Source organism: Natator depressus, chromosome 2 (assembly GCF_965152275.1).
Source record: "Natator depressus isolate rNatDep1 chromosome 2, rNatDep2.hap1, whole genome shotgun sequence".
NCBI classification, from domain to species: domain Eukaryota; kingdom Metazoa; phylum Chordata; order Testudines; family Cheloniidae; genus Natator; species Natator depressus.
In genome coordinates, this window is record NC_134235.1 from 247,274,090 (window position 1) to 247,299,235 (window position 25,146).

General features: G+C 45.2%; 1 protein-coding gene across 1 annotated transcript in view; it reads right to left on the reverse strand.

Moving 5' to 3' along the window:
* The window catches only part of DPP6 (dipeptidyl peptidase like 6), a 783,294-nt gene extending 759,773 nt beyond the window's left edge, over positions 1 to 23,521 (reverse strand). The window contains exon 1 of the mRNA XM_074946297.1: positions 22,914 to 23,521. Within this exon, the coding sequence (XP_074802398.1) occupies positions 22,914 to 22,973 (60 nt within the window). The 5' untranslated portion in view covers positions 22,974 to 23,521. The remainder of the gene's footprint in view (positions 1 to 22,913) is intronic.
* Between the last annotated feature and the right edge of the window lie 1,625 nt (positions 23,522 to 25,146).

Below are 25,146 nucleotides of genomic sequence, written 5' to 3' on the forward strand. Positions count from 1 at the left end.
TATTTATAGCACTATGCTCATTAACTCCAACAGAAACTGAGTTCCAAATATTAATGTTTTCAGGTTTTCATAGGCTCATTTACAACAGCCTATTCTTAGCCATTTATTCCACTTTGTGATCAAACTATTAAGATATGCATTCGTACACAATGACAAGTTCAATGCCACGTGTTGAGAGGTAAGAGAACAGTTAATTTATTTTTGCTGCTATCAAAGTAGCTGCTTATAATTAACAGTCAAATGTATAAGGGTTCTTTTGCAGCAGGAGTAAACTTTAAATATGCTAGCACACTTCCCAACGTCTGGCTGCTGGCCCCCCATGGTTAAGGCAGATGTAGATGGGTTTAAGTGGGCCAATGAAAAAAATAGCAAAGAAATTAAATTTCTGTTGGAAACACATGCCAGGGAATGGCTTTGCATTCAGATCACACCGTGCATTCTATTATGGGCTGGATTCACCATAGCTCACACAGGGAGGTATAATGTATAACTCCCTGAGCCAGCAAGCCCCTTTACATCCTGCAGAGTATTCATTTGGGAAGGAACAGGTAGGGTGAACAGCACCTTTCCTTCCCTGAAGAGGTGAGCATTTTTTTTAAATCCACAGCTGGGGCTCTATAGGAGCTCCACTGACAGAAGGCACTGAGTCAGTGCACTCCCCAGCCAAGCCCATTCTTCCTAGCAGTGCCCTCCCCTCCCATTTTTGGGGCAGCGCTTTTCCTGCTATTAATTACTTACAGAGGCCCACAGATGGACAGGGAGAGTAAGTGGTGCTGGTCTCTGTTGTAGTTCTTTCCCTCATGCATCCCCAAAAGGAGATGAGAAGGGTGAGCAGGGAAGCTACCCATCTCTACACCAGTTTGCACCATGAACTTGGGTGGTACCACAAACTGTGCCACACAGGGCCCACATTGTGCCTCTCTGATCCACAAACTATTGTGGAGCTCCTGCAGGGCTCACTCCTACGTCAGGCCAGTAACTAAATGATGGCATTTAGTCCTACGTGAAGACAAGACCATCACCACAGGGATGTGACAAGAAAAGGATGACCGCCCCTCTGACCTGCAGAAAGGAGACTGCCACTACCCTGTCACTGGTGGACTTTCCACTGCTGGTAATTTGTGCTAGGATTTATCCCAGCCAAAGCTGGCAAAAACCCAAGGTGAATCTGGCCCTGTATTGTTAACTGCATATTATTAATTGTGTTAGAAGCTTTGTTCACATTAGCAAATGCAGAATTGGAGTCAAATCAATGGGCCAAATTCAGCTCTGATCTTAGCAGGTGTATATACTTCATTCTGATATGTCACATTTCTATGATTTTATGTGGCATCTGTATTCTAACAATATACACTAAGTGGGATGACTTATCTACAATACAATGTGTAGAAAGTGTTGGAATAGTGTTACAATGCCTTATGGATATTGCTTCTTGAGGATCTACTGACTGCATTCAGTGGTACAATCTCTCTTTAATTATACTTCTACAATTTTCCACCATCGGTAATAAAATATTTTTCTCTTTTATGGGACCTAGTTTTGTGGTGGTCTGCTTTCTTTGCCCCTGAGAAAGGTGTGCATGACTGTACTGCATGCTGCAATTGTTTTCTTGTAAAATAAAGCTGGTGCACAGAGTTAATGCTCAGATTGAGTGCCAACATTTAGGAGGGATGGAGAGATGCTAAGGCCCGAATCCTTCAGTTTCTTAACCATGTATAGAGTGCTGTGCCATCACAGGGTCCTGCTGACTTCAGGCTCAGAGTAGTCTCAGCAATCCTCTCTCCCCCTGCCCGCCCCCTCCCCCCCACATACACACACATGAAATTCCAGGATTGGAGCCAGATACTCGCAAGATTTTTGTAGTTTATGTCTTGATTCTGTCCTTTGCATGAAAAAAGTGAATGACTAGAAAAGGTGGTCCTGAACCTACTCCCATTGTCAGAGGACTTTGGCCATTTGCTTCTATGACAGCTGGACTGGGCATTATAAGGGCAACACAATGAATATGTCATGGCTTTGTAAATGTCTATATGGAAGAGGACAAGTTTTTTTCATCTTTCCATACTGGTGTGTTAAGAGCAATAGTAAGAGAGGGTCTAGAGCAGAGGTGGGCAAACTACGGCCTGCAAGCCACATCGGGCCCATCCTGCCCCGGCCCCTGAGTTCCTGGCCCTGGAGGCTAAACCCCGGCCCCGCCCCTGCAGCCTCAGCTCACGGTGCCACTGGTGCAATGCTCTGGGCAGCGGGGTTGCAAGCTCTTGCTGGGCAGCGCAGCTGCAGAGCCCCGGCCTGACCCAGTGCTCTGTGCTGCGCGGCGGCGTGGTTGGCTCCAGCCGGGTGGCACGGTTGACTGTCCGGGTGCTCTAGGAGGCGCGGCTGTAGCCCCACCAGCCTCCGGTGCTCCAGGCAGCACGGTAAGGGGGCAGAGGGGGTTGGATAGAGGGCAGGGAAGTTCAGCATGGTGGTCAGGGGGCGGGGGTGTGGATAGGGGTCAGGGTGGTTAGAGGGTGGGGAACAGGGGAGTTCAATGTTGGCAGGGGTCCCAAGGGGCTGTCAGGAGGGGGGGGGCTGGATGGGGCGGCAGGGGGCAGGCAGGGGCTCCAGGGGCTGTCAGGGAGAAGGGGTGGTTGGATGAGGCGGGGTCCTGGGGGGGGCAGTCAGGAATGAGAGGAGGGGGTGGATAGGGCAGTGGGGGCTGGGCCACGCCTAGCTGTTTGGGGAGGCGCAGCCTCCCCTAACCGGCCCTCCATATAATTTCAGAAACCTGAGGTGGCCCTCAGGCCAAAAAGTTTACCCGCCCCTGGTCTAGAGTGGTATTAGGAACATCACAGCTGAGTTAAATGAGGCAAGAACTAACTGCACATGCTGGAGAGGAACTTCAGGGTTGTCCAAAAGAACTCCACCGTCAGGAGTTTCTAGCAAGATAGAGCGATAGCACAACAAGCTGAAGCATTGCACCAAATGTTAATAGATGATCACACTCTAAAGTTAAAACAGGCTCCAGCAACTGCTGAAGTCTGCCTCTTCCAAGTTAGCTCTGATGAGCAACACATATACAGCCGCCATCAGTACTAGACAAATCAACACCGGAGCTGGAATTAGAACCCTGGTGGTTTAGCGCCAAATCCACAGAGCTCTATCCCATTAGCTAAAGAAGAGTAGCCTTAGCTAACACTAGTAGTAGGGCTGTGAGAAAGACAGACTTTAGCCTGTCAATAATACATATCTGATACAGAGTAGAAATAAAGTTAAGAAGGATTTATAATAAAAATCTGACCTCAGGTTTTTTTTTTGTTTTTTTTTTTGTTTTTTTTTTAAGTCAGACAGAACTGGCTCCAGGTTGACCGCTCTAGTCTGGACAATTTTATCTCTAGCCTGCAAAAATACATTAATTATTATAGAAAGAAGGGCATAGGGCCTTTGAATTGAGGAGTGTTTATTTGGAGATAAAATGTGAAAATGGTACAGAAGAATTAGGAGCCTAAACTTGTTTACCCAGAGACCATGACTGTAACAGGAAATGGCTTTGGGAAAACATACAATGGGCATGGCCTAAGGGACAGACTAACACTTTCCTGTGTGGAGACAGTGTGGCACAACCCTGACACACACAGGCCTGTTGGTGGTTCACTAGTCTGTCAGCAATTCTTGTCAGGCGTGACATACTCACTACACCTAACACACTGTTGTCATGATATATACCCAAACGGTGTCAAATAATATAACTGGAAAACTAAAAACCTCACTGATCATCAATATTCTTGCTTGATATATTTACAGTAAACCCAGAAAGAACTTCATAGTAATATGGTGGAAGTGTGTGACTAAAATGAGTTTAAACAAGGCATGTCAGGGGGAGTTGATAAACAGGTTTTCTCCAGACAAAGGAAAGAGGGCAACACCTCAAAGCAGGTGTGGCCAAATTCAGTGGGCTATTCATCTGTACCAGAGGTTGCAGGAAAAGAACATTTTCATTACAAAAATCACCTCTGGGGGCGAAGACAGCATGGAGTATACACTGAACAGCAAGGCATCCCTGGGATACATTTCAGAAGAATACATTTCAAAGGTTTACTGGACTATAAAGAGAGAGGGAGTGAACCCCTAAATTACCCCTCACCAGACGAGTCAAAGAGCCCGGCGCTTTGAGTGCCGTGTGTTGGGTCCTGGCTCAAGGTTCTGATCAGCCATGATTGAAAAGAGACTTATTGGGAAACAATTCTTTTGTTCAAAGATTCTAATGTGTTTAAAGCAGACTTTAGTCTTAAAAGCATATTTTTACTGTTGTTTGTTTGTAATCCTTTCTGCCTTTGCTCCTTATATTTGCTATCACTTAAAACCTAGGACTTTTTATTTAATACACTTGTTTTACTTTTACAATAAACCAATTCAGTGATGTGACTGAAATAAAAGTGTTACTCAAACCCCAGTTAAATGAATGAGCTGCAGAGTGTTGTCTCTCTAAAGGAGCAACTAACTTAACTTCTGTAAGTGTTCAGTGAGAAGGCTGCACACTGCAAGGAGACAGTTTTGAGGGGGGGAAAAAGGACTGGGAGGGTGGTGGGGTCACTCTGCAAAAAGTAACTGGGCAGTGGCAGACAGGGTGCGACCTGCATGCTTGTAAGACTGGATGTTAGTGTCAGGTCTGTGAGCTGCAGCACCACAGCGTGTAAGGCACCCAGAACTGCAGGGCTGGGGGTGACATAGCCTCTTACTTGTCTGTGTTGAAACCCAAAGCGTCACAAATCCTCCCTGCTTCAGAGAACACTGTAAAGCAGCACTAAACTGAGTCAGAGAGGAGCAGGCTGGACACTTGGTTTTTTGGCTTTGTCTGCACTGGGCCTCCATGACTATCACTGGCCAAACCATAATCCCCGCCTTGAACACCTCTGACTCCCAGAGCTGAACTTTTTAGCTCAAGCCCAGCTCTAATTTCTACCATATCAGTCACGTATTGAAATATCACTTTAGATTATTTATTAAACAAAGAATACATGTTATACATGTCACAGTAAACAACTACACTGATTGAAGTCAGTCAGTCAGTCAGTCATTCATTGCTTTATAGACCTTAGACAGTTCCGTACAATGTGTCACAAATCCACATCTCTCCATGCTCTGGGTTTTGTATTTGGACTTCCAAGTTAGTGGAAAGATGTTTGAAAATAAAAAAAAAATAAAAAATCACATGTAGGCAGAGACCTCCCTATTGAGTCTGTGTCTGAGGCAGCTTTTGTGAATTTTTATTGCAGCTGGTTCACAGGATATTTTGCATGTATAAAATATCCCCCAGAAATGCAGTGTTTGAAGAGGACTACACAAAGGCTGCTATGTAAGGTTAAGACCTCCTGGTTTGGGGCAGACTAGGACCCATTTCCAGGCTCTTCAGCTAGGGGTTAGAGGTCTGTTGCAGAGTGCAGCAGTGAGGTAGTCCATGAAATCCCTGAGTGTAAACATCTCACATCCCGCCTCCTCCCACCACACAGCAGAAGTACAGCACTTCTGTTGCATCCTGAGCAGTACTGCTCTGAGCAAAAAGATTTGGACCTTAGGGAACTGGAATCGTAATCTCAATTTGTAATAAGAAAGCTGCTTATAGTCCAGAAACAGGTAATTATGCACCTAGCTAACCAAAATGTATATACACTCTTGCAAGCCATATGCTGTTAAAAACACACATTTTAAGGAGAAATAGTCTATTCAAATTCTTTGGCATTCCTGCATGCATTTTACAAAATTAGTTAGTGGCCTTGATCTAAAATGTCCTTTGTTAGCAAATTTTTTTTTTTTTTTTTTTTTTTGGCCAGGCAGCAGGAAATGCATAATGAAAACAGCTTTGACAGATAAATTGCACCTGTAAGAGATACCCAAACACTCAAAAACTGAGCTTTCCTCAGGAGGAAATGTCAAGAATGAACATTTGTTTTTTGTTAAAATGGACGCAACAAATTCTCTTAATGCAATAAATCAATCAACCAAATGGTTAATAACAATCCACACACATTCGCCAAGATTTTTCAAGAGAGATAAAGGCAAGATTTATAAAGGTGGTTAGGTGCTTAACTCCTTACATTTTGGCTGCCTAACTCATTTAAAAGGGCCTGATTTTCACAAGGTGTGAGGCTCAGCACTTTCTGGAAATCAGACCCTCTTTGGACTCTAGTTTCCTTCCTCAGACATGAAGAAGAACTCTGTCTAGCTCGACTACTTGTTCCTTCCACCAACAGAAGTTGGTCCAATAAAAGATATTATCTCTCTCAGCTTGTCTCCTCTATACAGGCTCCCCTCAGGTTGGGGAGCCAAAACATCAAAGACCTCAAAAATCAGTCACTTTTGAAAATCTTGGCCATTCACTGTAATTATGCAGAAAATGGCAAGATATATGTTAAACAACTGAGGAAAGAAGTGAGCCCGATATAGACCCTCTTCTTGGAAATAAACAAAAAAACAAAAAACAGTTGCTAAATATAACACCACAAGTAAACAGAACTGCAAAAACACTAAAGCTTTTACATTGAGTATCTGACAAAAAAAATAAAAGGGACAGCTTTGTGATCAGCTATGATCAAGGCTGGTTATTTGTCATGAGGGGGAAAGGAGTGGGGCGAGTTATGGCTTTATCACAACAAACATGCAAACAAAAAAAAAAGCTAAATCATAATGCTAGTTTAAAAAAGGAAAGCCATGGTGCTCAGTATATTAATTTTAGCACATTTGTTTTTCATTAGAAGAGCACTCAGTAGCAGTCACTATCAGTTTAAAACAAAGGTAGCCAAATACAGAGATACACAGAGAGGCCCAATCCTGCGCTGAGTTAGGGCCCCTCTTCACATGCAAGGTGGGGTAAAGTGTGTGCGGGGGAGTGGGACAGACAAAGTAGTCACAGATATCTAGGATAAAATTGCTGAAAGTCCTGAGTCATGTTTTAAGCAATATATAGGAATGCACTGGGGCCTAGCACACTGGACTGGAACTGAAAAGACCTGGGTTCTATTCCTGACTCTAACGACAGCCTGCTGGGTGACCTTGGGCAAGTCACGTCACTGCTTGTCACGACCCAGCAGGTGAGTGGCAGAACTGGGAATAGTACCAAAGTTCCCCAAATTCCAGTCCAGTGCTCAAGTCCTCTTCCCAGTTGCATCATGGTTCTCTTTTTTGACATGCATTGATGGGTGCTTGAACTATGTTGTATTATTGAAAATTACATGCATATTGACTTTCCTATATCTGGAGTGGAACAGGGTTCGGGTTCATATATTCCGGTTTGCACATATGTCATAAATATAAAGGGAAGGGTAAACCCCTTTAAAATCCCTCCTGGCCAGAGGAAATCTCCTCTCACCTGTAAAGGGTTAAGAAGCTAAAGGTAACCTCGCTGGCACCTGACCAAAATGACCAATGAGGAGACAAGATACTTTCAAAAGCTGGGAGGAGGGAGAGAAACAAAGGGTATGTGTGTCTGTCTACATTTTGTCTTTGCCGGAGATAGACCAGGAATGAAGCCTTAGAACTTTTAGTAAGTAATCTAGCTAGGTATGTGTTAGATTATGATTTCTTTAAATGGCTGAGAAAAGAATTGTGCTGAATAGAATAACTATTTCTGTCTGTGTATCTTTTTTGTAACTTAAGGTTTTTGCCTAGAGGGGTTCTCTATGTTTTGAATCTAATTACCCTGTAAGGTATTTACCATCCTGATTTTACAGGGGGGATTTCTTATTTCTAATTACTTCTATTTTTATTAAAAGTCTTCTTGTAAGAAAACTGAATGCTTTTTCATTGTTCTCAGATCCAGGGGTTTGGGTCTGTGGTCACCTATGCAAATTGGTGAGGCTTTTTATCCAACATTTCCCAGGAAAGGGAGGGTGCAAGTGTTGGGAGGATTGTTCATTGTTCTTAAGATCCAAGGGTCTGGGTCTGTAGTCACCTAGGCAAATTGGTGAGGCTTTTTACCAAACCTTGTCCAGGAAGTAGGGTGCAAGGTTTTTGGGAAGTATTTTGGGGGGAAAGACGTGTCCAAACAGCTCTTCCCCAGTAACCAGTATTTGTTTGGTGGTGGTAGCGGTCAATCCAAGGACAAAAGGGTGGAATATTTTGTACCTTGGGGAAGTTTTGACCTAAGCTGGTAAAGATAAGCTTAGGAGGTTTTTCATGCAGGTCCCCACATCTGTACCCTAGAGTTCAGAGTGGGGGAGGAACCTTGACAACATAGGACTCCGCTTTGATTACACTTGCATCTTCTCTTTTTATCTCAATATCTGGGTGCATCTGCCTCTTTAGCTTTTGCAAGAAGTAGATATTGCTCAGCTGCATACATTAAGTGTTGTGAATGTTTACAAGGTCAAAAAAATATATCATGTTCCTTGCTAGAGATAGGACTTAAAACAACTCCGTCAAGAAAGCTCATAAGATTCTTAAAATCTCAGATTTTAATGGTGCCATATTGAATGAGTTCCTGCTTTATTAAGATACCCTGCCCAAAACTGTAAACATAGAGATGTGTCTGTGATGTCAAGGAAGAAGTCAGAGAAAAGTCAAAGTACATGAGTTAACAACCTGCAAGTGACAGCTCATGGCTAACACACTGATATTTGTGCTCAGATGCGGATTCTGATATGGAGACCATCCAAATAAATGCCTACAAGGAAGTTAGAATAGATGAGTGTTGAAACAAATTAAGTGATTTGTGGTAATGTCACTGCAAACTACAATTTAAGGGGCTGGAGGCCTCATTTTTGTACAGTCACTGAAATATAAGTGCCAGGAAGCATAGTTTTCATTTACCAGTTCTTTAATAAACATTATGCTTTATACTCTGAAAAAGCTTTAGTGGCTATTCTCTCCTATCCATGAACATCAGATTTAGGTGTGTTGCTCCATTAACATTAATGGGAGTGAGACACGTAAATCCCCCTTGCATAAAAAGGGGAAGTCTCTAATCTCTTTGTGTGTCAATGTTCATCAGCAATCGAAATTTCTCAGGGTAGAATCAACTGTAAGATACACTGAAACCACAACATGAAAAATACTTGGCTGAGGAAGGCTAATAATTGAAGGTTACTTATAGTCCTCTTGTGTCAAAGGTGTAATTTCAAACAAGATATTTTTATCGTAATAAGGTGAGCTCACATAACATTTAGTTCATTGCATTAAAGTCACAGTAATGCACTGGAGTCTTCCATTCATCTGCAAGAAAAAATCCACTCAAAGCATTGTCAGAAATAGAGTCTTTTAAACAGCTAGTAAACAGCAGCCTATGGAGTCTTTCACCTAGATCACTGGCTAGAACAGGCCCAACATTTCCAAGAGTGACAAGTAATTTTAGGTGCCTTGCTTTTCTGGATGTCCAACTGGAGGCATCTTAAAGGGCCCAGGTCAGGAGTGACCAAGAGTTGTGAGGCCTATCCGTATCCTATGTGAGAAGAAATGTGATAGTATCAGTCCAGTGCTGTAGCCAGACAGCCAGCCCCCCCCCCTCAGACCAGCATTGCTGGAAACACACGGGAGCCAAAACACCAGGGCACTCCAGCACAGCCTTTGAAGCTGAGAGAAGCACAGGTGTGCTGCGACAATGTGCCTCTGGGAACGTATACAACAATTGGGCTCACAGCAGGCAGAGGCGCTGTGACAGACATGGCTCTTAGCCCCTACTAAAACAGCATGATGCACACACACCAACATCCTAGGTGGGAAAATATTTACCCTGATAAAAGAAGTGTCCAGTAGTCGAAACTTATTGTTTCTCCCTTGCAAGTGTGAACTACTCTTGCGAGAGCTGGCGTCACCCCGACAGACCAGCCCCAATTTAGCATAGAAAGGAGAAAGAGAATAAAGGAGTACAGAGGTATAAGTAGGGGACCTACAGCACCATGATTTTTGAGTGCTTTTCACTATCTATCTGCTGGTCAGATAAGTGACAGCCTCCCAAGGCTTCTGCAGCTAAGAGGGTCCCTGAGCCTTGTCCCTTATTCGTCTTTCCGCGGAATTGAGTGACCGATCCTGGCTTGGCACCGCTGGAATCGAGAGATGCAAGGAGGGTAAGAAGCACCCACACCTGATCTCCTATCTTTAGTGTACACATATTTTGAAATAGAGCTCTATACTTTGTTTTCTTTCTTTGGGATTGTAGCTTCAGTTTTGTAACTTGTTTGTGTGTGTAACATCTCTACACTTAAATAAGTAGGCACTAGCAATTTTGTAACCACATGATTAGAATCTAGTTTAATAAATTTTGGTAACCATTTATGCATAAGCCTGACTTGTTTCTCTGGTTTACTGTGAAGCAGCCAACACAATTAAAGAACCTCAGCCGTTTTGGCTATAAAGCCTGGCCATTAGGTGAGAGTACTAAGAGCCTAGCGTTGAGTTGTGCCGCCTCCACAGGGCAAACTCTTGGGGCACCTGTCAGTCAATCCTGACTGCCCGCTGCGAAGGAGCTCTGAGCTCTAGCAGTTAAAGTCACGGGTGGTTAGGACCTTGGGGCATCCGTCAGCCTAGCCCGGGCTGCCTGCCGTGAAGGGACAGTGCGTCCTAGCGGTTAAAGTCACGGATGGTATAAACGGGCATAGCTGGCACCTCACCAAACATCCCTGGCCATCGGCTAACAAGTGCCTAGTGAACAGGTATCTATTAGCAGTGTTTCCAGGTCAAGAGTTAGACGCATTGCCACGGCAGTGTGGAGTAGCTACAGCTGTTGCTGGCTGTGCTGTTTCTGTGGTAGAAAAAAGAACATTCCTCTCTCTGAGGCTGTCCATCTAGGGCCTTTTGCAAGCAGTAAATGACACATACACAAACAAAACCCTCTCATTACAGGCCACACCGACTAAAATGGAATGGAGACTGAGCTACACCTTCTAGAGGGGCCCCAAAGGCACCTCCGAGTCAGGATTGAGGGGTATCATCAGGACAGCTGGGGAAGGATACCTGTTCTGTGGAGAAGCAAGACTAATTTCACTATATTCACAAAGGCTAAATTCACTTTTAAAATACTTCATTAGAAGTAGCATATGCAGCGTCCACCCCTGCCATGAAAATACAGCGGAGGTAGAGCAGGAAGAGGGAAGAAGCTGTGAGGAACACCATGCGAGGGAATGAAAGGTTAGCAGATGTGCTATGCATGCATGTGCGGTTTGGTAATATTTACTTTGATGCTGCTTACTTCAGGTGACTAAGGTATAAGCACATGAAAAAACAAACCAGCAAACAAATCAAAACTAGCTTTGACTAAGCTCTTTGGAGCAGGGACCATCTTTTTCTTCTGTGTTTGTACAGTCACACAATCGGGTCCTGGCCCATGACTGGGACTCCTAGGGGCTAGTTCAATACAAATCATAATATTAGAGTGGAGTAGCAGTTACTGAATGTTTATCATACTGTTTTTTTGTGTAAAGTCATATGTTTCCATAGGTTCAGATGAGCAGGGTAGATACTCCATCCCAAAAGCTCATGTGAGTCTTAAAACCTCAGATTTGGGATGATGCCACATTGAGCGAGTTCCTACTTTAATAAGATATCCAGCCAAAAATTTGCAACCATGAGGATGTGTCTGTGATGTCTAGGGAGAAGTCAGAGAAAAGCCAAAGTACGTGACTTAGCAACCTGCAAGCATAGCCTAACTCACTAAAAGAAAAAATACATTGCAAGTTACTGCTGCCTTGGGTAGCAGCAAATTATTCTCAGCAATGTCTCTGGAATACCAAGCACAGAAAGGCCATCTACAAACATGTGAGAGTTTGTTGACCTCACACAGTAAGGGGCTCAAACACATTGATCCCCTGCCTCCTTTTCAATTTGCAGACACACCTGAAGGATCACAGTGCTTAAGATCTTCCCCAGCCCATGATCTGCAGGTTTCAGCTCTCTGGGGTTTTCACAGGGAACATTCCTTTGGTTTGCTACAACTTATATCTTTCTGTATATCTGATGGCATGACACATGGAAACTTCCTATGCATATTTTGTGCACATTTGTATGTATTTCTGTCCCTTCTAGGTGTTTTTTCCCTTAAAAAAAAAAAAAGACTATATGCCCTTAATTAATGACCTTAAGGTGTGTGAGGTGCTCAGATTTGTATTATTTTATATTACAGTAGTACCACCTGGCCACAGCTGGGATCAGGGCTCTATTGAGCTAGATACTGGAAGAGATAGTCCTTGCCCCTAATAACTTACAATGCAAACAGACAAAGTAAATATTATCATCCCTATTTTTTATGACTGGGAAAATGAAGCACACAGATAATGGCCCCAATCCTAGAATGGCAAAACTCCCACTGATTCAGTGGTGCAGAATTAGACTCTAGGTCAGTGGTTCTCAACCAAGGTACGTCAACTTAACTAGATATTTGCCTAGTTTTACAACAGGCTACGTATAAAGCACCAACAAAGTCAGCACGAACTAAAATGTCATACAAGGACTTGTTTATACTGCTCTATATACTGAAATATAACCACAACATGTATATTCTAATTGATTTAGTTTATAATTGTATGGTAAAAATGAGAAAGTAAGCAATTTTTCAGTAGTAGTGTGCTGTGACTCTTATTTTTATGTCTGATTTTGTAAGCAAGTAGTTTCTAAGAGAGGTGAAACTTGGGGTATGCCAGACAAATCCAACTCCTAAAAGGGGTACAGTAGTCTGGAAAGGTTGAGAGCCACTGGTCTAAGTGACTTACCCAGTCTCTGGGGAAGACTGTCCTAATGCCAGGAATCAACCCAACACTCACATCACAGCCCAATGTCTTAGCCACAAGGCCATCTTTCTTCTCTGACACTATTGAGATGACAGCCGTACAAGTACCCAGACCCATAGACGGAGACACCCACCTGCACCTTACTCAGTGAAAGTTAACTAATACTTAGACTACTTTATCCACAGAAAAAAGGTTGACCCACCTGTGTGGAGTTACCTGCTGTTTAAGGTGGGAATGAAGGACTATAGAGTCTCTTCACAATTTAGAGATTAAAAATCAAACTCTATCCAGACAGCATATTCACTGAGAATAAAAGGGCCCAGCATTGGTGAAGTTTCAATAAATAAATCTTTCCCCTCTTGATATAACATTGATATCAAAATGACCCAACCAGATTCCAGTGACCAAGGAAAGGAGTCTGAAATGAAGTCACCTTTCTCTCCCCCCCCATAGCTTAGGGGACCAGTCTGATTCCCAAAGAAGTCAATGGTACTGGCCCTAGATGACCCATATTATATTCACAGCATATCATTTTTGGCTTATGGGGACATAAAATCATTTAAATGCTAAAATAAATCTTCTTCACGTTATTTGATTTTAGTGTTTGAGTACTGAAGTTGGTAGGCTAGTTTATTTTTGAGTAGTGCACTAGTCTCGATATTACAAGTTAACATCACTACTTTAATACAGCTCATAGTTATTTAATGACTGAGCTCCTTTAAGGAGTTTTTAATCTGATAAAAGCCGCTTAATTTGTGCATATGTAGTAAGATTTTTCTTGAATTGCCATTCACCTGTTTTAACTAATAAGATAAATATTAATATAAATCTGTTACATCATATTAGGTTCTCAGACATTTGCTCTCTGCTGTATGCTAGTTAAAAAGCCATTGCATATTCTAGTGATGGTGCTCTGCCTGAATTTTTAAAGCACCAACTGTTAGCTAATTTTGTTAGCATGAACACCCAATAAAATTTTATGATGTGTTTATCTCTCATTAATGATGAAAAACAGCAGCAGATATCAGCACCCACGGATATACACAGACCAGAATAGCACTGCAATCTTCCCAATGCTGACCTGACATACAACTTCAATGATACATACACTGAGGGCTCTCTTACCCCCTTGTGTTGGAGGTCAGTTCAGTGATACACTAACCCAAGAGCTGATGTGTGCTTGAAGCAGGCACTAATACATTAACTGCTGGAGCTGAAGCGAGCACCATCCCCCCTCCCCATTACAACCCACTTGGCAGAGCCTGGAGATAATAGCAACCCAAGCTCTGGGTAGCTCTCAGACTGAGGGTGAAAAGGCCAGGGGCAAGGAGCACCTCACTCCCTTTATACTGCACCACGCAAAATATTAAAAAACAGTGCTAGTGGAAAAAAGAAGTTCTAAACCTGTTTGGGAAAGAAATTCAAGGAAAGTTTGTGCTTAACCCTTCCAACCCCTCCCCAGCTCTAAGCCCCACAGTTCATGAACCCCTGCATCAGGCTGGATACAGACTCATTCTAAGTTTCTTTCCCATTCATTGTTACATTGGCTCACTAATGTATTCCTGAAAGATTACTTTGGGGCGGGGGTGGGAGATTTAAAGGGCTCAGTCGTGAGCACCCTCCACTCCTACTGATGTCAGGCGGAGTTGAGGGGACTACACAATCAGCACCTTTTATTATTTGTATTTAGTAATGCCTTGATGCCCCAAATATGATCAGGGCCCCATTACACTAGACCCTGTACAAACACATCGGGGCTAGGTTCACAAAGGGGACTTAGGGTATGTCAACACTCAAGCTGGAGGTGTCATTCCCAGCTCAGGTACATAGACTCATGCTAGCTTTATCAAGCTAGTGCACTAAAAACAGCAGTGTAGGTGCAGTGATACAGGCAGTGGGATGGGTTAGCTGCCCAAATACCATCCTGCCCGGGACCGCAGGTACTTACTTGGGCAGCTACCCCATCCTACTGCCTATGCCACTGCATCTACACTGCTATTTTAGTGTGCTAGCTAGCACTTTTAGGTGCTGCAACACAGAGCCTTGCTATACAGTGTTTAAAAACCCTGCCACCTGGTGGAATTCACAACTGCAAATTAGGTACCCAGTCTCCCTATACAACACAGGGGAAGAGTTGGGAGCCCAAAAATGGGATTCACAAAATCCAGCCGACCATAGGTGCTGGAACTAGGGGTGCTGCTGCACCCCCTGGATTGGTTTCCATTATAAACAGCATTTACAGTTTGGCTCAATGGTTCTCAGCACTCCCACTATAAAAATGGTTCCAGCCCTCCTGCAGCAGACCAAGCAGGGAGCTGCCTAAACTAACCAATAGGAAATGCCAAGGAGAGGGGTGTGGCCTAACCATGACTCCCAGTCCAGTGCTGTGTCCACTAGATCATGTTGCCTCCCCTTGCAGGAGTGTTCAAGACCTGGAAAGACTGATAAAGGAAGACAAATTGATGGGCCAGTCATTGCATTTAACTTTCAAAAGTTATTTAGTGTCTAGCAGATATTTATGTTGCCAGTAAATTTTACGGTGTCACCTTCTTCTCTTGAAGAGAAAATATATTAGGGGGTTATTTTGTTTTTAAAAGGAAGACTAAAGACTTTCTTTGCAATTTATGGGGCTGAATCTGCCATTGTTCTGCATGTAAAATTCCCATTAATGGTAATGGGAGTTTGGAGGAAGGCTGATAGTAGAACTGACCCAAATGAGTCCCCACTAGCACATATATGAAGTTCACTGAAAACAAACACTAGTCTTACAAGGAAAAATATGAAGAGGGCAGAAACTCTAAAGTCTGAAATAAAATGAGACAGAAGCTCTGGCCAAGAACCTCACAAGGAGTCATTAATACTAGAATCCTCATTGTAGCATTAATTAACGTCTGCCTAAAAGGCTTACAAAAGCAACTTCTTTTAATTTACATCAACAGCTGCAAAACACATTTCCCACATTTACTCATTAAAGAGACAGCATCAATTTGGAAAAGAAAAAAAAAAGATAAAAGCAGTGTCAAGGATTAGACCCTCCAGAGTCCGGCTGTCAATTCTTTATTTTTTTTTAGTTTTCTGGACATTTTTTCCTATTTTTGACATGTTTTTCTCTCCTCTGTTGCCATGTGAAAGACCCAAACAAACAAGTGGGAAAACTGACTGACTGTACAGAGGAAAGAGTGAAATTGATTCTACATAAATACTATTAAATGAAACACACATACACAGACACGAAACAAATGTTTCTAGTGCGTCATTATAGTAGCCTTAGGTGTTACTTTTAACAAACAATTCCTAGTTCTGTCACAGACTTCCTGTTGTCTTCGGGCAAGTCACTTAATCTCCAAAGCTCAGCCCACTGTCTGTAAAATAAGGATAACAATTCTCATTTCTCCCACTTACTGTTTTATTTACATGGTAAGCTCTTTAGGGCAGGGACTGTTTCTTACTATGTGTGTGTACAGCACCAAGCACAATGGGGCCCGAATCATAGAATATCAGGGTTGGAAGGAACCTCAGGAGGTCATCTAGTCCAACCCCCTGCTCAGAGCAGGACCTTATCCCCAACTAAATCATCCCAGCCAGGGCTTTGTCAAGCCTGACCTTAAAAACCTCTAAGGAAGGAGATTCCACCACCTCCCTAGGTAACCCATTCCAGGGCTTCACCATCCTCCTAGTGAAAAAGTTTTTCCTAATATCCAACCTAAAATAGATCTCAGTGTGTTACGGTAATATCGCATTAATAGGTTAAAATGTTCAGACAGAAATGTGATTACTAAGGGACTGACTAGACTAGGATAGGACGTATATATTTAAAATTCCCCAACTAACATATTTCAAAACCCTAATGTAGACACAGCAAGATGTATTAAGCATTTATCCACAGGGGAACAGTCATCGGGGAGCGGGTGGGTGGGAGGGCGGGAGGGAGATACTCTAACTCTGTAGTCCAGTGGTTAGGGCACTCATGAGACAGGTGGGAGACCCCCTTTTCAAATCATCTCTCCTCTGCCATAGAGGAGGGAGTTGAACCTGGGTGTCCCACATTCCAAGCAAGTGCTCTAACCAATGGGGTAAAAGATAATGTTCCCCCCTTCCCCCCACAGCTGGATTTCTGAACTGGACCCAATTTGGTAGATGAGCTCAGAGGCCACCTATGAGTTAGGTGGCCAAATGTCTAAGTGGTATGTGGTGACCAATCTTCCTCTGGTTCATGAATCACTCTGAGGCTTATGTGGGAGACAGGTGCACGGACGCCTGGAGGGGAGCAGCAGTATGCCTGCCCAGAGCTTGAAAATACTTAGGTGCCGAGTGAGCTTACGTGGCCACAGGGCTTGATGAGAGTTTTGTGAATCACAGTGGAGCCAAAACTGGGACTTAGGTGCCTAAACCCAGGACTTAGATGTGTAAATATGGCATTCAGGCACCAAAGTACGTTTGTGGATTCCACTCTATACAAATTAGCAGCTTGTCATCCTCATATACGAAATGTATTCTTTTCACAGCAATAGGGTAGCTACCAACAGCGCACTGAGTCCTGAATATCTTATTTAGGCTAAGCTTAAGGGAGCAAGGACTTCATATAGGGACAGCAAGCAATTTAAAAACCCTTTAATTGTTTTCCCCAGCCTCTTTTTTAGAAGTTGGTATTGCTAATTAGTACAGTTGTTTTTCCTCAAAACAAAGTCTGCATAAATCGTTCGGTGTTATCCATAGGCATTCTTTATTGCTAAAGAGTGGTCAGGTTACAATAATTTGGACTGCTGTCCAAAAAAACACAGTTCTTTAATGCACTAACTTTTCCTGTTACTTATATTTTTAATGCCAAGATATGGCTCATGCTTAGTAAACATCCCCAATAGCCTAAAGTGTGTCCCACTAGGAGCATTTAGTGACTATTTCCACCACTTGAGTTCCCATTTGCTCAACTTTAATGCAATATTATTAGATTTGACCAAAATGCATCATTCATGCCTACTCTATTTGTGAGTGATTTCAAACCTTTTCAGTCTTTGGATTTATACTCTAGCCATTTATAGGATCTGACCCAGTGTGCTGGGAAGAAAATGGAAAGTGTCCCATTGACTTCAAAAGGCATAGGATCTGGCCCTTAAAGGGACACTGTTGAGATGAGCTTTTTGAATGGACTAATGTCTTTAAAAATTGAGGTTTCTGAGAGAACATCCTCAATATGTCCTAAATTTACCTCTCTCTCCCCCCCACACACTTTTTTTCGATCTCCCTGATAATGGTTGGAAGGTTCTTGTGCACTTCACCATTCCCCATTGTGCACTCATACCCATTCCCCACATCTGTTACATCTGCGCCTATGCCTGCTGCCTACCAGGCATTCAGGTAAGCTCCACTCTTAGTTCTGAACTTCTCTCTGGGATCTGCAGGGGAGTGCCAGGGAAAGAAGGACCTGTCCCCAGCTGCTCCCCATTAGACTTTCCATTGCACTCCAGCTATGAGCCCAGATGCAAAGAGTTAAGGTGATCCTAGCCCCACCCACCAGCCCTATGCAGGGAACTGGGGAGTGAAGTTTGGTTGCCCTTGGTTGCCGGGCCCTCCCCCAAGCTCTATGCAGGGGACTGAGTGAAGGAGAAAGTTCCCCCATAGTCCACCCCCACCCCAGCTCCATGCAGGGAGTATGGGAAAAGGAGTCAGCCTCCTGGCCCCAAACACCCTCTTGAAAGACCGGTGGAAGAGAGTGCACCTGAGCAACCCTCCAGGCAGCACTACAGAACGCAGTCATCACATGAGTGCATGAGACAGGAAGTGACACTGACCATCAGCAAAGTAGTGAAGCTGACTACACACAAGGTCCTGTCAAAGGCACAATGGAAATAAGACACAGATGTATTCCCCCCCCCCCCCCCAGCTTCTTTCAGTGACAGTGACTGGAGGTATTACTTGCATCTGTGACAGGTACAATGCTTTCCTGTTGGAAGTTTTCAGAATCCCTTTCTATTTTCTAGATAGCTAAGGTAGAGCTGCTTGAGAAATTTTCAATACATTGTTTTTTTCCATCAAAAATGCCAATTCCCTGAAACCAGCACAGACAATTTCCAAATGAAAAATTCCAGCTTTCTGGTTCAAAATTATTTTCTTTCAAAATTTAAGCTACTTATACTTAACAAAAAAAGGTTAAATAAAAAAGGTTGAAATCAAAATGAAACATTTGATTGAGCCAACATGAAAAACATTTCAGCTATCAGCTTATGAATATTTTCAGTAGTTTGACTTATTGTCCTATCCTGAGATGGGAAAAAAAAGTCAGATTCTACAAAATATCCGCAGGATAAGAAAACCATTTCCTGCCTAGCTCTGCTTACATGCCTCCTACCACCACAGTACGTGAGTGATTCAATCTGTACTGTATTTAACCTCACAACAGCCCATGAGGCAGTGCAGTGACATTATCCCATTTTACAGACGGGGAACTAAGGCACAGAGGGGACAGCTACACAGCAAGTGGCAGTGAGCCTCAGAGCGTGGAGTGACAGAGTCAAGCTTGCGCTATGGTCCTAAAAATAGCTGTGCAGACATTGCAGCTTAGGCTCTGAAACTTAGGAAGGGGGGTGCACTTGAGAGCCCAAGCCACAAAGTCTACAGTGCTATTTCTAGCACCACAGCGCAAGTCCATCGACCTAGCCTCTGAGAGTCATTGCCACGGGCTGCCCCTCCCTTTCTAGGCATAGCTACAAAGGCAACACGCCTTGCTCAAGGTTACACAGAAAGTTTGGTAGGGCAGGGAATTGGAATTGAATCCAGGTCTCTCAAGTCCTAAGCTAAACCCCCAACTACTGGACCATCCTTCCTTTAATATAGGCTTTACTAACTTGGGTCCAATCTTGCTTCCATTGAAATCTATAGATTTCCCCCAGTGACTTCATTGTAAACAGATGTGGACCCCATACCCATAGTATTTGCTAATTTAGGAAGCCTTAAATAGAGGATGTTTCCCCAAAGAGTACTATTGTGGAAAAAATCCTTCTCATCTTGTTCACACCAGCTGTCCTGGTGAAGGCAATGGGGTTACACACATGGCATAAAGCAAGTAGAGTATGCCCTTTATGTGTATACAAAATATTTCCTCAAAACCAGTACCAACCAGTTATAGTCTTTCAGTGGTAACTGTGAGTAACATGAAGTCAGATGTTTATTAAGCTAGCTAAAGAAGTCAAATGGTCTTGCCAATAAGATGCAAATGGTTTTAGTGGATCCTTACATATTGCTACAATCTATTCACTTTTATAATTCATTTAATAGCATCTCCATCTTTAAAATGTTAGCTCCATTGCTCATCGCAACCATACAAAGCTTCAGAGTAGCATACAAAGCTGTAAATCTTGCAAAGGAAAGTTATTATCTGAGTGATTTACTCTGCAGAGAGAGAAAAAACACAGCTACGCCAGGAATCAGCCTGACCTTGCTCCCAACAAGTTGGCAATTGTGTTTCTTTTAAGGCACTGAATCTACATTGTCTGCCAAAACATCTTGGGGGGGAAAAATAAACTTCATGAAAACTTCTATGCTCTTCAATACCTAGCATCCCAGGCAAGTTAACTAATTTTAAAGAGACAGGAGGTTGTCAGCCCTTTCCTGTGTGATATTATGTCTGAACTCTGGAGGGCTTCCTTGCAACAGAATTAGTCACGCATGGAGTTTGTATGTTTTAATTAAAAAGCTTAAATCATCAGTCATCTGTCTTGAAAAAGAAATACAATTCCAAAGGAAATAATAGCTACAGCTTACAATGTTTGAAAATATGCTGCAGGTGTCTTTGAATTACATTATAACTATATGAATTACTTGGTAGGTATACTGGGGTTTGACCTACTGGGTCAAACTGTTGTATTATTAATTAGTATTACTATCACACCTTGGAGCCCCGTCAAGGACCAGGACTCCACTGTACTAGGCACTGAAAAATGCAGAACAAAAAATAGGACTCCCTCTCTTCCCCCTCCACTAAATAAATGACAGACTAGCATTTGATATGATTTATTAAATTAATAAATAATATTTTTCACGCAAATAAAAACAGGGGTGTCAAAGGAGGCCTTGCCTTGAAAATATTTACAAGACTCAGTCATTTCAGTGAGCTCATCTAATTTTTCTAGATACGTATAGGTAAGGTTCCGGGTCTGTTGTGGAGGTTGCGGAAGTGATGGATTCCGTGACTTTCTGTGACTTCTGCAGCGGCCGGTGAGGCTGGCTCCGGGGCCAGCTGCTAAAGCAGCCCTGCGGACAGCCACACCGGCCACTGCTGGAGCGACTCCTCAGCCAGACACTCGAGCAGCCCCGCAGACAGCTGCACCGGTGCTGCTGGAACAGCCCCAGGGCCGGCTGCACTGGCTGCTGCTCAGGTGGCCCCAGAGACCACCCGAGCAGCGGTCTCAGGGGGAGCGGAAGCTGCCGCAGCTCCGCAGCCCCTGGCAGTGGTCCCAGGAGCAGCCAGAGCAGCCGCGGGTAGGCAGCCCTGGGGGTGGCCCCCAGCGGCTGGTGCCGCTGGCCTCGGTGGCCCCCAGCAGCAGCGACCCCTCAGCCCCCCAGAGCAGCGCCCCCGCATCCCCAGCTAAGATCTAGTCAGGGGTATTTATAGTACACGTCATGGACAGGTCACAGGCTGTGAATTTTTGTTTATTGACCGTGACCTGTCCATGACTTTTACTAAAAATACCCATGGACTAAATCATAGTCTTACTTATAGGTCTTTCATCATGTGAATATGAACATGAACTCAATCATGAATGGAGGTTATCCTCTCTACACTCCTGTGAGGAGGGGAAGTATAATATCCCCATTTTACAGCTAGGGAACTACGATACAGGATAGATTAACATGCAGAAGTGCTTGCAGGGTCAGAACTCCACTAGTTAAAAAGCAAAACTGCAGAACATGCAAGAATCAGTACTGAATCAAACTATATGAAATAAAGCCCAGAAGAGAGAACATGATTTCAGTGTTGAAAAATACAAGGAAAAATAATTGTGCATCATCACAGAACATCCAATACAAAACTCCAGCTACAGACATGTATTTGAAACTCTTTACAAAAACCGGAAAACTTGAAATGGAAACATCAGAAAGGTTATCCTGAACAGAGCAGGCATGCTGCAATCAAAGTGTCTGTACCTGGTTAAATAGCACAGCATGTGGTTAGCAGCGTTTGTCTCTGTTAAGGAAACTTTTAAGTCATGTTAAGCAGCTAACCCGGAGTACACCACATGGATTATCAATGTCTCTCTAGGAAAGTTTAAGATGGTGCTTTTTTGCATGAAGTGACTAGCAGCTACAGCCAGGGATGCTCCAGAAATCAAGATGCCGAGTTCCCCGCGTACACGGCTAAATGAAAAACAGAGGAGTTTGGTTTTCATGGCTGTGCAGTGAATAACTACGAGCAAAGTTTCAGAGTAGCAGCCGTGTTAGTCTGTATTCACAAAAAGAACAGGAGTACTTGTGGCACCTTAGAGACTAACCAATTTATTTGAGCATAAGCTTTCGTGAGCTACAGCTCACTTCATCGGACTCAGGATCCTTTCCCTGGAGCTTCCCCTCGTTCCTGCACATCACAGCCCCGTGTGCTCGTGTATTTCCTCCTCTCGCTGTACCTCGCATTGCCTGGGTTGCAATAATTCCTCGCTGGAGACGGTTTCCCTTCGCTGTTGGCGGCACACTGGCTTGCGGGACGCACACCCGCTAATGACAAGCGCTTTCGCTACAGACACACGGGAAAGGCAAAACTCCAGCTTCTCAGGAGCTTTCCATGTTGCCCACCCACCGTCCCCCAGCTAAATCACAGTTTCATCCCTCCAGCAAGGCTCTCCGGTCTGGAAACACTGACGCTGCTATTTATCAGCGGACCACGCCGCACACTGCACGGAAGTGATCAGATGGGAGCAGTTCGAGCACCTCTTAATGCCGAGGACGGGCTGAGTAAAGGACTTAGCGGCGCGGCTGAAACCCCTCTCCCCCAAACACCTCCTCGGGGAAAACAAACACACACCGCGCCTAAAGCAGCCAGCGCTCCCAGCGCCAGCCCGGGCCGGCGAACTGTCCTAGTCTTACGGTCACAACGGTGCGTCCCGGGCACTGAATCACAAGCCGATGTCACCTCCCCTCCCTCCCCTGCTTTGCACCAACCCCCAACTTTCCCAAGGCGCTGGTTCGAAGCCCGATCCCCTGCAAACGCGGGGCGCGCCGCGGAGCTGCCCTTACCTTTGGCCCCTTCCCGCTGGGGCAGCGGACGCTGTTGGACACCCCGGCGGTCTGGTTCATCTTCGGAGCCGCTTGCGGGGAAGGCTCCGCTCCGGCGCGCTCGGCGGCAGCACGAAGCGCCCTCTCCGCCCCGGCAGGCGCGCGGCGCGGGCTGACTTGGGAGAGTTGCAGGAGGCGCGGGGGGCGCTGCTGGGCTCCGGCAGGGCGGGGCACTTCCCCAGGGATTCCCGCCCTCGGGGCGCCCAAGCAGCGGGGGGCCCTGCGGAGCAAGCCCTGGGGCTCTGGGCGCTTCAAGTCCCCCCCGAAGAGAGGCCGGCCCGCAAGCCTCCGCCGACTGCCGCTGACAAGGCCCGGCCCGGCCGGAGGTGAGAGGAGCCCCGGGCGGAGGAGAGGGCGGGGAGCAGGAGGAGACAACTCGCTGGCAGGCTCCGGGGTGCCGCCTCGTCCGCTCCCCAACGTGCTCCGGCTCCGAGGCCCCGAGTCATGCGCGTTGGGGCAGCAGCCGGGACCCCCCCGCGCCCTCCGCCTGGCGAGGGCAAAGCCCTGCTCCCTCCGCTCCCGCCGGGAGAGCTCCGCAGGGATGCGTTCCCCGCTCCCACCCCGGGCACGGCCTCAGAGCCGGGCGCGCAAGGGTTAACGAGCGCGCCGCGCGCCCGCCTCCTCCCCCGCTGGGCTCCGGCCTTTCCCGGGACCGTCAGGAGGTGGCACGCGAGGCTCTGCCAGGCGCCTGCCCCCCCCCCGCCGTGAGCAGCAGCAGCAGCAGAGAGCACCGGCGGGAGGCGCTGGCGAAGCCCCTCCCGCCTGGCTGCTCCCCGGCAGGGCCAGACCCAGACCCCTCTCGCCTTGCCCGTGCGGGATCCCGTGCCCCACTCCTTCCACTGCGCCTGCAATAACCAGCACCGTGGCCACTTTCTGAGCACAGCGAGCCCTGGCTCATGGCAGCAGGGTTGGGGCCAGCAAAATCTTCCAAAGTCTGAATCCTGCCCAGTTTTGGCCCCGAACGTCTATTGCTCTTTGCAACAAGAGCTGGGTGTTTGCAAGGACCAGTTATATTTTATTCCCGTGTAGCCAGAAGCATTGAGAGAGAGACGTTAAAAACTGGCAGGAATCAGAGAAGCATTTTCCAGCTGCTCTTGGGTTGGATGAATCAGGGAGGGTCCAGCTGTTTGCAGTGGACTAAGAACAGTTACACTTGTTTTCTATTTAGATTGTACAGTTTGGGGTTGGGGACTAAATAGTACCATGATCCAGGTGCTGGATGGGCTGGGGTGGGGCTGCATGGGGAAGCAGTGTAGACATACCATTAGCATTGCCATCACTCACAATATGCTTGCAAGTCTCACCGTAGTTGGTATTTTTCTTAAAGTCCCATCTCTGGGAGTCAATTAAGAAAAAAATGTCAGCTTTCATTTTTTAAACAAAAATACATTTGTAGCCCTCATGATTGCAGAGAAAAGCTTGAAAATGTGACCCGAAGGCACCCTGAAGACTCAGAAACCTTAGGGCAAAGAAAAAGAACCCAACACTTCTATTATTAATCTCACCCTTTTTAAGCCAGTCGCCTGCTTTGGGGCGCCTCCCTCATGAATGCAGGGGGATGGTAATGCTGAACTGCCCAGACACGGTATGGTAAAAATTTACAAGTATAGAGCCAAATTCATTCCTGCAGTAACTTCATTGACTTCACAGAGGTTGCCCCAGGGTCCATTTGGCCCATAAGATAAAACATAAGGAGGGAGATCCGAGTCCATTATGTGTGTAGCCTATGTGTCTGAGTTAAAGCTGCTTTAGGACCCAAAATGTCTCAATCTCCCAACTTTGATTTCCTGACTTCTGTATGTTTACTTTCCCAACCTGAACATTGCAGTCACCAAAATTCCTCGCCTCGGCTGTCTATTGGGCCACCAGTTTCTCCTGTGACAACAAAGGATCCACATTAATGGAGACTCACTGAAGATTCTGATGTGATACAGAAGGTGACTCAGTGGATTACATCCTTTGGCCTGTGCAGTTTTGCCCACAAGATCCCCTTACAGCCTTTGTTCATATGACCCTTACCCCCTCCTCCCCTCCACACCACACACACCAGGGGTGGTAAAATGGATCCTTCCAGAGGGCCAGAGAAATATTCCTTCCCTCCATCAACCATTCCAAAGAGGAGCCCAGGAACCAGAAGAGCTCTTCTTTCTACCATGTAGTGTGCTTGGGGGGGGGGGGGGGGGCTGGACATATT